General features: G+C 42.3%; 1 protein-coding gene across 5 annotated transcripts in view; it reads right to left on the bottom strand.

Moving 5' to 3' along the window:
* Positions 1 to 14,608, bottom strand: part of LOC115128651 (rho family-interacting cell polarization regulator 2) — an 85,476-nt gene that overhangs the window by 51,568 nt on the left and 19,300 nt on the right. The window contains exon 1 of one of the 5 annotated variants that reach the window (XM_029658708.2): positions 12,837 to 13,089. The exons of 2 other annotated variants lie outside the window; for them this stretch is intronic. In XM_029658708.2, coding sequence (XP_029514568.1) covers positions 12,837 to 12,903 — 67 coding nt within the window. In that variant the 5' untranslated portion in view covers positions 12,904 to 13,089. Of the gene's footprint in view, positions 1 to 12,836; positions 13,090 to 14,608 lie in introns of those variants that run through there. 2 more of the 5 variants (XM_065017913.1, XM_029658709.2) reach the window with 2 other exon arrangements.

Here is a 14,608-nt window from a genome sequence, read left to right as displayed (position 1 = left end):
GAATTTTTTTTGTGGAATTTCACATCTAAGGGAAGAGTAAACAGAATGTAGTTATTTAGGTGTGGGAATGCCACAGGGTGTGTGTTAGGCCAGCAGCAACCAAAATCTGTGCAGTTGAACATGGATCACAAGCAAACATCACATGTGAGAGAGAGAGAAAGCGAAAACAGAACCAGGTTAAGGAGGTCAGAGGTCAAACTAACTAAACAACACAACCAACCTAGAGGATTACAGGATCCAGGCTGCATCACATCCGGTCGTGATTGGGAGTCCCATAGGGCGGACCACAAGTGTCGTCCGGGTTTGGCTAGGGTAGGCCGTCATTGTAAATAAGAATTAGTTCTTAACTGACTTGCCTAGTTAAATAAAAGGTTAAATAAAAAATGTAAAAATACTGTTTATAGAGACACACACACAGATTTGGATAACACTGGCCGTGTCTTAATACCCATACTAGCATCCTAAATAGAAGGCTGTTTGTGTATGTCAAAAACGTACGTTTTACAGTATGTGACATTTAGAAAATTCTGTATGATTTAAATGCCCAGATGTCATACTACTTATGTCGGGCTTCTCATGCAGTATGGATGAATTGTACACTTTCGGGAATTTCACACCCACAATACATACAAACAGGATAAAAGGAGGGCTTTGCGATTTGAATGTTCTCTGAAACAAACATAACATTTATTGAAGATGGCACAGAAGACAAGCAAAGAGTCTCCTGCAATGTTCAAATGTTAGTCGTTTTTTGTTGTCCTTAAAATGATCATGACTATTTAATCCTTAATCTTTGAAAACAGATTGATATTTGCAGCCTGCCATGCCTTTACTTTAGCTAAATAGCTAATGTTAGCTACATGCTTTAGTAGGAATTGAAGTTAGCTGGATACCCGATAAGCACACAGTTGTCGAGCAACCTTTCCGGTTTATATACAATTGAAGTCAGAAGTTTACATACAGTTAAGTTTGGAGTCATTAAAACTCGTTTTTCAACAACTCCACAAATGTCCATGTCCATTCTGCGGCGATACGACATCCCATCTGGTTTGCGCTTAGTGGAACTATCATTTGTTTTTCAACAGGACAATGACCCAATACTCCTCCAGGCTGTGTAAGGGCTATTTGACCAAGGAGAGTGATGGAGTGTTGCATCAGATGACCTGACCACCACAATCACCCAACCTCAACCCAGTTGAGATGGTTTGAGATGAGTTGGAGCGCAGAGTGAAGGAAAAGCGGCCAACAGGTGCTCAGCATATGTGGGAACTCCTTCAAGACTGTTTCAAAAGCATTCCAGGTGAAGCTGGTTGAGAGAATGCCAAGAGTGTGCAAAGCTGTCATCAAGGCAAAGGGTGGCTGATAAGAAGAATCTAAAATATGCCAAATATTTTTGTTTAACTCATTTTTGGTTACTACATGATTCCATATGTGTTATTTCATAATGTAGAAAATAGTACAAATAAAGAAAAACCCTTTAATGAGTAGGCTTGTCCAAACTTTTGACTGGTACTGTATATCTATCTACAGAAATAAGACAGGTTCTGCTTCTGTTGCCTGTTTGAGTGTTTGTATAAAAGCTACTGATTCCATGAGCTTCAAACCTCATGCAACCACAACATGTCGGATAAAGCAGTTTCACCAATATTTTTCATCTTTGCTATGCTGTAATAAAGGCTTTACACTTTTTTTGTTAGAACAGTCTCTCTGGTATTACTGATTGTAACATCTGCTTCGAACTCACACCCTCAAACACCTAGATCCCCTAAACACAGTTCACTCTCCAGATCCCAATCACCTGAATTCTAATCACCTGTTCACAAACATGTATGCCATTACCACACACTATTTAGTTCAGTTCTTTGCACCCCATCACTGTGAGGTATTGTTTGTTTTGTGACACACGTCTTTCAGAGGTCTGTTTTTCCCGTGATTTACTCCTCCCGCGTATTAGATTTTTTTTGCCTGCCTCAATAACGACGCCTTTTGCCTATTCCCTACTTGTACTTTAGCCTATCAGATTTCCTGTTATCTACCTATTGCTTCATCTTCCGGAACTACGTTACTAGCCTTTTCCCTCACTGTACTGTTGCCCTTTTGGATGCCCTGTGTATGACCTTCTGCCTGCCCCTGGACCCAGCTACATGCCTCCTCCTGTGTATGACCTTCTGCCTGTCCCTGGACCCAGCTACATGCCTCTTCCTGTGTATGACCTTCTGCCTATCACTGGACCCAGCTACATGCCTCTTCCTGTGGTCCTTTGCAATAAACACCTGCTGCTTCCTGCGCTTGTATCCAGCTCTCTGTCTTCCCTTGTGTTCATTACACTGAAAATGTATTTAGTGTTGTTTTCACTAATCCAAATTATCAGAAACATCACACTGTAATCTAACAGCACCTGTTTGTCAAACATAATATGCACGCAGAGCTTGCACCTTACCGTCCTTCTTTTTCTTGGTATCTAGTAGTTTCCACAACTAAGTCAAAATGTTCCGCACATCTGCCTCCCCTTTCCAGCAGTGAGGAGTGCGAGACAATGGGTGCTAGTCACACAGGCACTTGCTGTCATTTATTTGAACACAGGGCAGCAAGTCTGAGCCTGGCCTGGCACAATCAAATCAATTTCAGTCAGACTCCCTCTAGATTAATGTGTGTATCTTAATTATTTCATCAAACAGTGCGCTTAAAGCATCAGACAAGTTCAGTGCATATAGTTGATTTTATTAAAACAGATAGGGTGTGTTTTATATATGAAAAACTACAACTTTTAAAATCAATTGTTCGAAAGAACAGACGGGATCTCTGTAGACAAAGATTTTGTTTTGGGTCGGGGACAGCCTTACCACATGTTTATTAGGTTACTCATTGCCTTCTTTGTGTTGTTTCACTCTTCACACTGGTCCCTCTCACATACTAAACTCACCCAATGTGCTAATGTTGACTTCTGGAACCCTTCACTCACTACCTTCTCAAAAACACCTCACTCATAAGTCTTCTTCATGCAGAGAAGTACTCTTTCTCTCTCTGTCATTTTAAATACATTATCTCCCCACAGTAAGTCACATGCAGTGTGATTATCATAGCTGTTTCGTATGTGTGGCATTGGCACATTAATAATTTAATACCAGCAGCAAGTCATTTCTCCTGACTGGAGCCAGATGTGCTGCTGCTCTTCCTGTACAGCTGACTGGGTAGAAGCCTGAGGCGCGGTAACAGCAGGTGATTGGGTTCACATGGATGATCCCTAATCTGAGCAGCAGGAAGCTGAATAGCCAGCTCACTGAGATCAGAGCCTCCTCAGATTGATCATATCCCCTAGTCTCATCACCTACTGTACCTACCTGTTCTCTTGTTTATTTGCATCCCTTTTATTTCTCTCCTTTCTCTCTATCATTCTCTCTTTTCTTTCTTTCATTCTCTCTTTTCTCTTTTATTCTTTCTTTCTTTCATTCTCTCTCTTTCTTTCTTTCTTTCTCCACAGCATGGTTACTAATTTGAATAGTGATCCAGCATTTCAGAGCATGGTACATGGTATGTGCGCTCGCATGTGTCTGTGCGTTTGCATGTGAACCTGGAGTGGAAGTTTAGAGCGGCTGGTATACTGAGCGGTTCACTACAGGGTGGTGATGACTAGTGGTATTAAAGTGAACAGCTGGTGATTCAGTTCAATCCAGTAAAGCTCAATTTACGTCACATAATGGAGCTTTGGATCGACGAGTCATTTTCATCACCATCTTAGTAGTAGAAATAGGGAAATACGTACTGCATAATAGTATCTCAGGATTCTTTCTTAAAAAACAAACCCTTTCTCTTTTTTTTGGTCAGAAAGGGCACATTTAGTTGGCCTAAGTGTTGATCTTTTTTACAAGTTCATGTTTTATTTTTATCTTTCTCTCCCTGCAGTGTTACTAAACTGTTGTTCTCTTATTCTGTTCAAACTGTTCTTAAGAAGGGTTCAGTCGTGGATGTGAAAATAGTGGAGGGCAGATTCACCATGACTTCAGTAGCTGCTGTATCTCCATATCACCTACAGCAATAAGAGAGAACAATTACCAAGATAAATAATCAGTTGAACTGACAGTATGACCAGGCTACTAAGACCACATGTACTTTCAGTGTTTCCCCCTATATCCATTGAGCAGCGGCCAGCTGCTAAATCGTTGCCGCCACAATTTAATATAACAAAAACGTTTTCAGTGTAACCTTAAATGACTGAAACTAGATATAAAGTATGAAGAAAAGATAGAGGCATATATATATATATATATACACTGAACAAAAATATCACCGCAACATGTAAAGTAAGTTGGTCCCATGTTTCAGAATTTGAAATGAAACAGCCCTGGTGGTAGTGGCTACAGTGATCTGAACTAGCTGTTGCGATAGGGGTTTTTGTATGAACTGAAGTCCAGAGGGAGACAGTATGACACAGTTATTGTTTCATCGCAGTTTGATATTAATAATGAATACTCTTGTCACAGTGGCTGTTGTCTCACTGACCCAGTGACATTTTCACAGTGTTCACAGTGTTTGATTTGATTTCAAACTAAAAAGGCTATGTTTAAAATGGCACCCTTTTCTCAATATAGTGCACTACTTTTGACCAGGGCCCTAGGGAATAAGTCTCTCTTACTTGATGTCCGTGGCTGTGAAAGCTGACGTCCACACAAGTCATTGAATAGAGATTAGTCCCGACAATCTGATTATAGGTCATAGGCATCGTCCTTATTGGACAGAGGGAAATTTGGGATTGGGAGTGGTATGACTTCTATACATTCAGATCTGTGGGCATATGATTTGAATTTTTACATTTGAGCAGTTGGCATTTCACTTCCTTGCCTGAAGTAGGTTGTTAAATTAATTCAATTACGTGTATTTTTTAAAGAAGGGTTTCATGTTTGATAATGGTTAGATATCCTAACGCTATCTCAATGGCCGTGTCATAATATCCATACTCGCGTACTACATACTTAGCCTGCATAGTATTTATGACATAATGTGTAGTAAAAAGGATGTAATATTCCACGGCCATAGCGGACATCTTTGCAACAGGTTCACATACAGTTGAAGTCGGAAGTTTACATACACCTTAGCCAAATACATTTAAACTCAGTTTTTCACAATTCCTGACATTTAATCCTAGTAAAAAATCCCTTTCTTAGGTCAGTTAGGAATAAACGTAGAGAGAATGATTTATTTCAGCTTTTATTTCTTTCATCACATCCCCAGTGGGTCATAAGTTTACAGACACTCAATTAGTGTTTGGTAGCATTGCCTTTTAAATTGTTTAACTTGGGTCAAACATTTCAGGTAGCCTTCCACAAGCTTCCCACAATAAGTTGGGTGAATTTTGGACCATTCCTCCTGACAGAGCTGGTGTAACTGAGTCAGGTTTGTAGGCCTCCTTGCTCACACACGCTTTTTCAGTTTTGCCCACAAATGTTCTATAGGATTGAGGTCAGGGCTTTGTGATGGCCACTCCAATACGTTGACTTTGTTGTCCTTAAGCCATTTTGCCACAACTTTGGAAGTATGCTTTTGGTCCATTTGGAAGACCCATTTGCGACCAAGCTTTAACTTCCTGACCGATGTCTTGAGATGTTGCTTCAATATACCCACATCATTTTCCTGCCTCATGATGTCATCTATTTTGTGAAGTGCACCAGTCCCTCCTGCAGCAAAGCACCCCCACAACATGATGCCATCACCCCCGTGCTTCACGGTTGGGTTGGTGTTCTTCAGCTTGCAAGCCTCCCCCCTTTTCCTCCAAACATAACGATGGTCATTATGGCCAAACAGTTCTATTTTTGTTTCATCAGACCAGAGGACATTTCTCCAAAAAGTATGATCTTTGTCCCCATGTGCAGTTGCAAACCGTAGTCTGGCTTTTTTATGGCGGTTTTGGAGCAGTGGCTTCTTCCTTGCTGAGTGGCTTCTCAGCTTATGTCAATATAGGACTCGTTTTACTGTGGACATAGATACTTTTGTACCTGTTTCCTCCAGCATCTTCACAAGGTCCTTTGCTGTTGTTCTGGGATTGATTTGCTCCTTTCGCACCAAAGTACGTTCATCTCTAGGAGACAGAACGCGTCTCCTTCCTGAGCGGTAATGACGGCTGCATGGTCCCATGGTGTTTATACTTGCGTACTATTGTTTGTACAGATGAACGTAGTACCTTCAGGCGTTTGAAAATTGCTCCCAAGGATGAACAAGACTTGTGGAGGTCTACAATTTTTTTCTGAGGTCTTGACTGATTTCTTTTGATTTTCCCCAGATGTCAAGCAAGGAGGCACTGAGTTTGAGGGTAGGTCTTGAAATACATCCACAGGTACACCTCCAATTGACCAATTATGTCAATTAGTCTATCAGAAGCTTCTAAAGCCATGACATCATTTTCTGGAATTGTCCAAGCTGTTTAAAGGCAGTCAACTTAGTGTATGTAAACTTCTGACCCACTGGAATTGTGATACAGTGAATTATAAGTGTAATAATCTGTCTGTAAACAATTGTTGGAAAAATGACTTGTCATGCACAAAGTAGATGTCCTAACCGACTTGCCAAAACTATAGTTTGTTAACAAGACATTTGTGGAGTGGTTGAAAAATGAGTTTTAATGACTCCAAACTTAACTGTATGTAAACTTCCGACTTCAACTGTATATAAACCGGAAAGGTTGCTCGACAACTGTGTGCTTATCGGGTATCCAGCTAACTTCAATTCCTACTAAAGCATGTAGCTAACATTAGCTATTTAGCTAAAGTAAAGGCATGGCAGGCTGCAAATATCAATCTTATTTGAGCTTTTCTTTCCATAATATGGACTTGATCTTCTGTATACCACCCCTACCTTGTCACAACACAACTGATTGGCTCAAACACATTAAATAATATATATTTTAACAAGGCACAGCTGTTAATTTAAATGCATTCCAGGTGACTACCTCATGAAGCTGGTTGAGAGAATGTCAAGAGTGTGCAAAGCTGTCATCAAGGCAATGGGTGGCTACTTTGAAGAAACTAAAATCTGTTTAACATTTCTTTGGTTACTACATGATTCCATATGTGTTATTTCATAGTGTTGATGTCTTCACTATTATTTTACAATGTAGAAAATAGTTGTAAAACTTTTTTTTTTAACCTGGAATGAGTAGGTGTGTTCAAACTTTTGACCTGTACTGTACAGCCAGGCACATTTAACCGTTAGGCTCCTCCTCTCCTCACTTTTAGACAATTAAGGCAATGACTGTTTTCTCGTCTCCTCACTCCCCTGCTGGCTCTGCTGCATAGTTCTCAACACCAATATGCTGGTTAACTTTGCTATTATGCACACAGCAACATGGTCTAGAAAAAGGTGCCAATTCAACAGCGCACTGAATTTCAGAAACGCATATCCAACGCGGGAGATAGTGCATGTTATTAAAAATACACATACACATATATGTGTGTTTTTTAAAATTATTATTAGTGTTCCACCATTGTTCTTACATAATATAACCATATACAATTTCAGTAGCACGAGTGATGGACTGTGACATCCCCACGGACTCCACAATGGATTAGGCCACTCAGACAGGCACCAATCAGACAGGTGTCTTGTGCTCCATGAAAAATATGTTTTGCGACCGACTGCTCGACTAAAGAAATCTCGTTCCACCAACAGCCTGTCAACCAAACAATCAACTAGTCGACTACATGGGATCAGCCCCAGAGTGTGGAGTTTATTAGTTAATAATGTGGGCCATTAAGTTTGCTAGCTTTGCCTCAGGATAAACGAACACACACACACACAGTACATGTGTCATAGTACAGCTGTGTGACAGCCTTCCGGATGGAAACTACTGGAGAAACAATCATTCTTGTTATCTGAAGTACACTATACTCAGCCTTCGTCTGAAACAACACCCTATTTCCTATAGAATGCATATAGTGCAAGGGGAATAGGTTAACCCTGTTTGCCACCCAATCCCCCTCTATATAGCAACATGCAATGGCCATGAAGACAGATGATGCTATCTTTTTTATCCAACCTCTCCTCTGGCTCCCAGCTGTTCACAACCGGGGTTGAAATTAGAAAACAGAAAAACAAAACATCCATCTTATCAGCTTATGTCTGTTTATTAGAACACTTAATACCGAAAGAGGTCATGCTTTCTACTGAACCATCAAAATGGGCAGGGACAGGGGTACAAGGGGTGGTCCCAGTGGTGTGTACATCTGGTTCAGAGGTAAGCGCCAGCGACAGTGGGTGTGTTCCACTGCTGGGCCTCAATGGACTCTAGGGATTAAGGGGGAAGACCCCCCATAGGGCTGCACTGACAACATATCTGCTCAGAGACAAGGGAGGAGAGGAGAGAAGGAAACCCCCTGTCCTCATCCCCCCATCTCTATCCTCATCTAGGGCGTAGGGAGAGGAGGGATGGAGGGAGAGCCCTAGGGTGGACCAGTAGCCTTTCACTCCCAACACCTGCCAGCCCATCCTGAGAGGGAGTCCAAACGCAACATACGCACACTCGTGCCAACATACACACACACACACACTTTACTAGTTAATAGAAGACTTCCATTGCTCAGGCTATCCGTTTAGTCACACATCATTGCTGCTTGCTCATGTAGACTATACACATCAATAAGCTTTATAAAGACCCAGATATACTGTAAATCAGGAGCTTATATTCATGCAAAGACCAGGGCGCATATTCATAAACCCTCTCAGAGTAGGCATTCTGATCCAGAATCAGATCTCCCCCAGTCCATGTAATCTTACTTATTATGATGTAAAATGCTAAACTGATCCTAGATCAGCACTCCTACTCTGAGACAGTTTATGAACACTGACTTCTAAACATATTCATAAAGAGTAGTGATACTGACAGAAACACATACAGTAGGTCTCTCTGACCCAGTTCTATTAGAGGTTGAACACTGGCATCACTGTACTGCCATCCAGGACTTTACAAGTCACTAACACACTCTGTTCTCTATGCCATGGCTGACGCCATCGCTTGATGCTAACAAGCTAGGGTGAACTATGGATGACCGTGATGATTTAATTCAGTCCTCCCTTCTCTACAGGCTGGGAGGAAAAGTGGTGGGAAGAGGGAGAGAATATATCCACCCTCCCTCACACGCCTCGTCCCGCTGGGCCTAGGAAGGAAAAGCAGAGTGTAAAAGAGAGGGAGTGAACCGTCTTTCATCCTGCCTTCCCCTCCCCACCTCCCTCTCCTCTCCTGAGGAATATCTGATATTATCTTTCTTATCCAACTCCCTAAACCCAATCCCAATGTCCCGTCTTTTCCTCTCCAACCCAAAATTCCAACCCCCCTCTCCCCTTCCCTCCCCCTTACTCTATTGTCTCATCTGCTCCCAAGTGGCGCAGTGGTCTAAGGCACTGCATCTCAGTGCAAGAGGCATCACTGCAGTCCCTGGTTCAAATCCAGGCTGTATCACATCCGGCCGTGATTGAGAGTCCAATAGGGCAGCGCACAATTGGTCTGGGTTTGGCCGGGGTAGGACGGCATCGTAAATAAGAACGTGTTCTTGCTTAGTTAAATAAAGGTTCAATAAAACATGTTATAAATTATCACAGCTGCTAGGAATATGAATACATTCCCTTCCTCATTTAACTCCCACCTCTATCCCTTCCCTCCCAATGTACAACCTCCCCTCTCCCTAATTTAGATTAACATCCCTCCCCATTCCTTACCTCCCCTACTGTCTAAGCAGCCCCTCCAGAGGAATGTCAAAAAATCCCTTTCTCAAACTCCCAACTCCACCCCCCCAGAAATACCTCTACCCCTCAGGGATGCCTCTGTCATGGAGGGACGTGTCAGGACACGAGAGACAGGCCATAGGAGAGATAACAAGACAGGGGTACCATCTCTGGATCAGATAACCCTGATAAATAAAGCCAGGTCAGGTCACTGTAGATCCTGGAGAAACCTTCACTGACTGATTGGGAGAAGCCTGGATGAAACCTGGTTTATGGACTGTAGACTTAACACAACAACAGAGATGTGGTCTGAATCAAGAACAATAACTTTAATTCCTAAGATTAATATTACAATTGAGGCTTATTTGTAATTTAAGGAATTTGGATAGTAACAATTGAGCTTGGGTAGGTCCAGTTTGGCACCACCTTTCAGGAACTAGAGATTTGTAGGACATTCTGGGAATCAGTGTTCTCTCCCAGCTGGGCATCCTTACAACACTGCTCAGCACCATGTCTGCTACAATCCTTATGAAATGACTATCAGCTGTGAAAACTGAAAGACACTCCTTTTTTAAAGAATGCAAGGCCAACAATTTCCTAAAAAGTAAGAACCACACACATATGGAAGCACACACCAGAGCACATGCACACACACCAGAGCACTGCTCCATGCAGAGAACTGAAAGTAGGGTGTTCTTGAAGAGCTCAGTACAAAAAGTAAAATGTCATTGTACTGAGTTTTTCGGCCACCTCTTGTATAATTTCTCTGAGATTTAAAACAATGAGCGTTTTCAGTTTCCTGTTAATCTTTCACCTTGACCTTCATCTTTGTATTGATTATCTGTGCTTAGTGGGCTACTGATCACACACACCAACAGTCACACACAGTACTTAGTGGGCTACTGATCACACACACCAATACAGTCACGCACAGTGGGCTACTGATCACACACACCAACACAGTCACACACAGTGCTTAGTGGGCTACTGATCACACACACCAACACAGTCACACACAGTGCTTAGTGGGCTACTGATCACACACACCAACACAGTCACACACAGTGCTTAGTGGGCTACTGATCACACACACCAACAGTCACACACAGTGCTTAGTGGGCTACTGATCACACACACCAACACAGTCACACACAGTGCTTAGTGGGCTACTGATCACACACACCAACACAGTCACACACAGTGCTTGGTGTAGGCTACTGATTACACCATTAGAGACCATACAAAAGAGCTGAGGACTGACGTTCCTTGCAGCAATCTATGGCGTCACACTCCATTGTGTTCAGGAGCCCTGTTGTGTTGCATTGAGCAGAAGAACACAGTGAAAAACATGCAATGGTTTGTCTGAATTCACTCCAGACCACAATGCTATAATAATTTATTTAATGAGGACGACTTAGGGAGAACGAAAGAGAATGAAAGAAAAAAGAAAAATAGAGAAGTGAGAGAGAGAAGCAGGAAAGAGAGAGTGAAAGAGAGAAAGCGCTGGAAAGGCTGTGAGAAGGGGACTGGGACTGTCTGGCAGCAGACATGCTGGCTGGTTTAGGCCTTGGCATCCTGCTTCTACCCTCCCATCATCCTGAGTCTTACCATCAAACAGCTTAATAAAATGAATATGCCCTGGCAATGGAGCAAAGCACTTCAGTTTAACGACATCAGAGCAAGCCGTTCTCCACAGAGAAAACACTAACTCTAAAGCGACTTTCTCAAAACAGTACATGCAGCTGGAGTGGAGGGCATAGCAGTGGGCTATAGGATGGTTTTTATACTGCATCCTAGAGAACATGACATTTACATATACTCCTGGCTGCATCATACCAGGACAAGCAATATGAGGAAGGACAGACCTGAAGAAACCTGTGTTATCGCATGGTACTACCTTTGATGGTCCATTCTATTACCACATGGTTATGTTGTGAGAGAATGCAAAGAGTAAATGGATAAGATACTGAATCCTTCCACCAACCCCATAAAATGATGAATGGGCAGTGATCTCTAGCCTTACAACTGGTTTAGAATGTACACTGTATCCTTCACTGTCTATTCTATACTATCTATTGCATCTTAACCTCTCTGTCACTGCTCATCCATATATTTTATACTTATTTATTTTCATCCCATTCCTTACTAGATTGTGTGCATTAGGTTTTGTTGTGGAATTTGTTAGATATTAGGTTTTGTTGTGGAATTGTTAGATATTACTTGTTAGATACTGCTGCTCTGTAGGATCTAGAAGCATAAGCATTTCGCTACACTCGCAATAACATCTGCTAACCAGGTGTATGTGACCAATACAATTTGATTTGATCTAGTAAACAAAGCCCAGTTACTGAATTTGACAATGACCTAATGCCCCCTGACCTCTCCAAAACCTGCAGGAGTTCTGAAATCCCTGCTTGCTGACCGACCCACTTCACTCAGTCCATGAGAGTTGAGTTGTGTGTGGGTCCTTCTCGCCTGTCTACAACACGTAGTGAATCACAATCCCACACACACCTCTGGAGCAACTCTCCACTCCTCCTATTCTCGAATCGCTAAGAGGACATTTAAACCCATTGTCCTAAAGCCCAACCACTGCGCTCCACACCGCGGCTCTGTGATGAGGACATTCACCTCACCACGGATCGCGATGACGCGACCCCTGTGGTCAAAAGCAAATCGAGAGAAAGTGGTCGACAAAACCCAGGAAGAAACATGTTTACTGGGACGTCAAGAGACTCAAATATGATCCGGTTAGCCTCACGATATCGCGGACAGTATCAAAATAGTGGAGTCTATCAATTAAATCAAATTCCAAGGCATTTGATGTTGGTATGAACAAAATGGTTTTATAGATGCATCAAATAAATTGTTTTACTAAGGCAAAAACAAATCACCTACATAATGTAGTGTTTAGTTTACTATTTCTTTCAAGTGTGTATCACTGTCGTTTACTAAGCCACTGCCCTACTAGAAGCCTCACTCAATCTCTACTCCGTTAATATTGAATAAAGGCGCAAAGTGATCTAGCCTACTCATCGAGCTCGCACACTGCTCTAGCTAAAAATATAAGGAACTCTCAGACAGATGTCTTAACTAGTCTAAATACACGAGAGAGTAAATCTACTCACCTCTGAAAAACTTACTTGAACTGAATCCTATGTATTGTCTGTTAACTGCGCCGCTCCATCCGTGCATAAAGGAGAAGCTCCGCTTTCCAACGTGAACTTTTGGTCCACTGGATCACTAAAACAATGAATTCGACAGTGCTTTACGGAAAATGTCTTTCCTGACTACCTTATGAACTATATATATTTTCACTTGGGCATAATTCCTAATGTAACAAACACAGGCTACACAGCCCCACGCTCGTACCGAAAATCATGTGCATTGCAGTTTAGGTTTGTAGCGCTCGCCCTGGCTAACGTTGGACCAATGAAAAGGCAGAGTTGTAACAGTAGGCGGGGCCGTTTCGTGCCCTCACAACACGACAGGCGAGGAGTTGGCATCTCTGCAATGCCATCGGCATTCGGCACTAGTAGTTGGGCACTGCTGTTCGTGCATGCCAACCGGGGCAACAGATTGGGATAAATCCCGTGTCTACCCACTGTATTTCAACAGCTGTCACGGTTCTGGCTCTTCCATTTTCTGCCCCTAACGATAGGCTATGAAAACGGATCGAGATTAGCAAAGCTGTAGCAGCCTATTTGAAGGCTACACGGGCCCCATTTAGGTATGGAGAGGGGTGGATTTTAATGACAAAGGGTTATTTATTCTGTATGGATGAAAAATAATGTGAGTATAATCGATGAAGCCATTACATTGCCACAGATATTAAGTTTACTTTGAACATCAATCCTCCTCAAGGACAACGAATATTATTTTCAGAACAGAACTGAAGATCTAGCCACACTCAAATGAATTTGCCTCAAGACTGGTTACAGAAATTGCATTAGGCAGACAGCAAACAACAAACACATTAAATGGAACCAGGGACAGGACAAACAAGTTCATCCCTATACCTTAACTGCGTTAGGCCTAATGGACTGCAGACACACTACATCATGGCACAGGCGGGTCATGGCCTAGAAAATAGATTTCCACTTCAACTAACTGGCCCTTACTATGATGACAGGCCAGATATGGTTGTCGTAATCCAGCGCTGCCAACTTGATTGGTATCCACCCTTGATTGGTTCCAGTACCAAGGGCGAGGGATGGGCAGAAAACGGACTGTCTGATCGAATCAATCCGTCTCATTTTAATACAGAGGAAGGAACTTTGTAATGAAGGAGTCATCGGTGGAAATCCTTCACTTGTATCCATGTCACTGCATTGTGTATTTTATGTCCTTTATGTACCATGATACCAATTAAAGTTACAACTTGATTTAGAGGGTAAGCAACCTTTATATGAGCATAAATGAATTGTGCCAACTGCTATTGTCCTGGCACAGCACAGCAGTATTCTAAATGGTTTTATTTTCCCGAGTGACGCAGCGGTATAAGGCACTGCATCTCAGTGCTAGAGGTGTCACTACAGACCCTGGTTTGATCCCGGGCTGTATCACAACCGGTCGTGATCGGCAGTCCCATAGGGCGGTGCAAAATTGTCCCAGAGTGGTTAGGGGACGGTTTGGCCGGGGTAGGCCATCATTGTAAATAAGAATTTGCTCTTAACTGGCTTGCCTAGTTAAATAAAGGTTAAAAAAGCTATGTTCTGTGTGATAAGGTGGTAGAATGTGGGGATAGAAGGCTAACACACACACACACAACCCTCTCTGTCTCTCTCCTCTCAGAACATCTGCTGTTTCGGTTCCTGAAACTAAACTAAAATCCTGAAAAACATACCTACTGTATAAGTATAATCACTGCTGGGAGGTGAATACTGTTCAGAGGATATGA

This window comes from Oncorhynchus nerka, linkage group LG4 (assembly GCF_034236695.1).
Source record: "Oncorhynchus nerka isolate Pitt River linkage group LG4, Oner_Uvic_2.0, whole genome shotgun sequence".
NCBI lineage: Eukaryota > Metazoa > Chordata > Actinopteri > Salmoniformes > Salmonidae > Oncorhynchus > Oncorhynchus nerka.
Note: the sequence above shows the minus strand (reverse complement) of the source record. Positions and strands in the feature narration are given on the sequence as shown.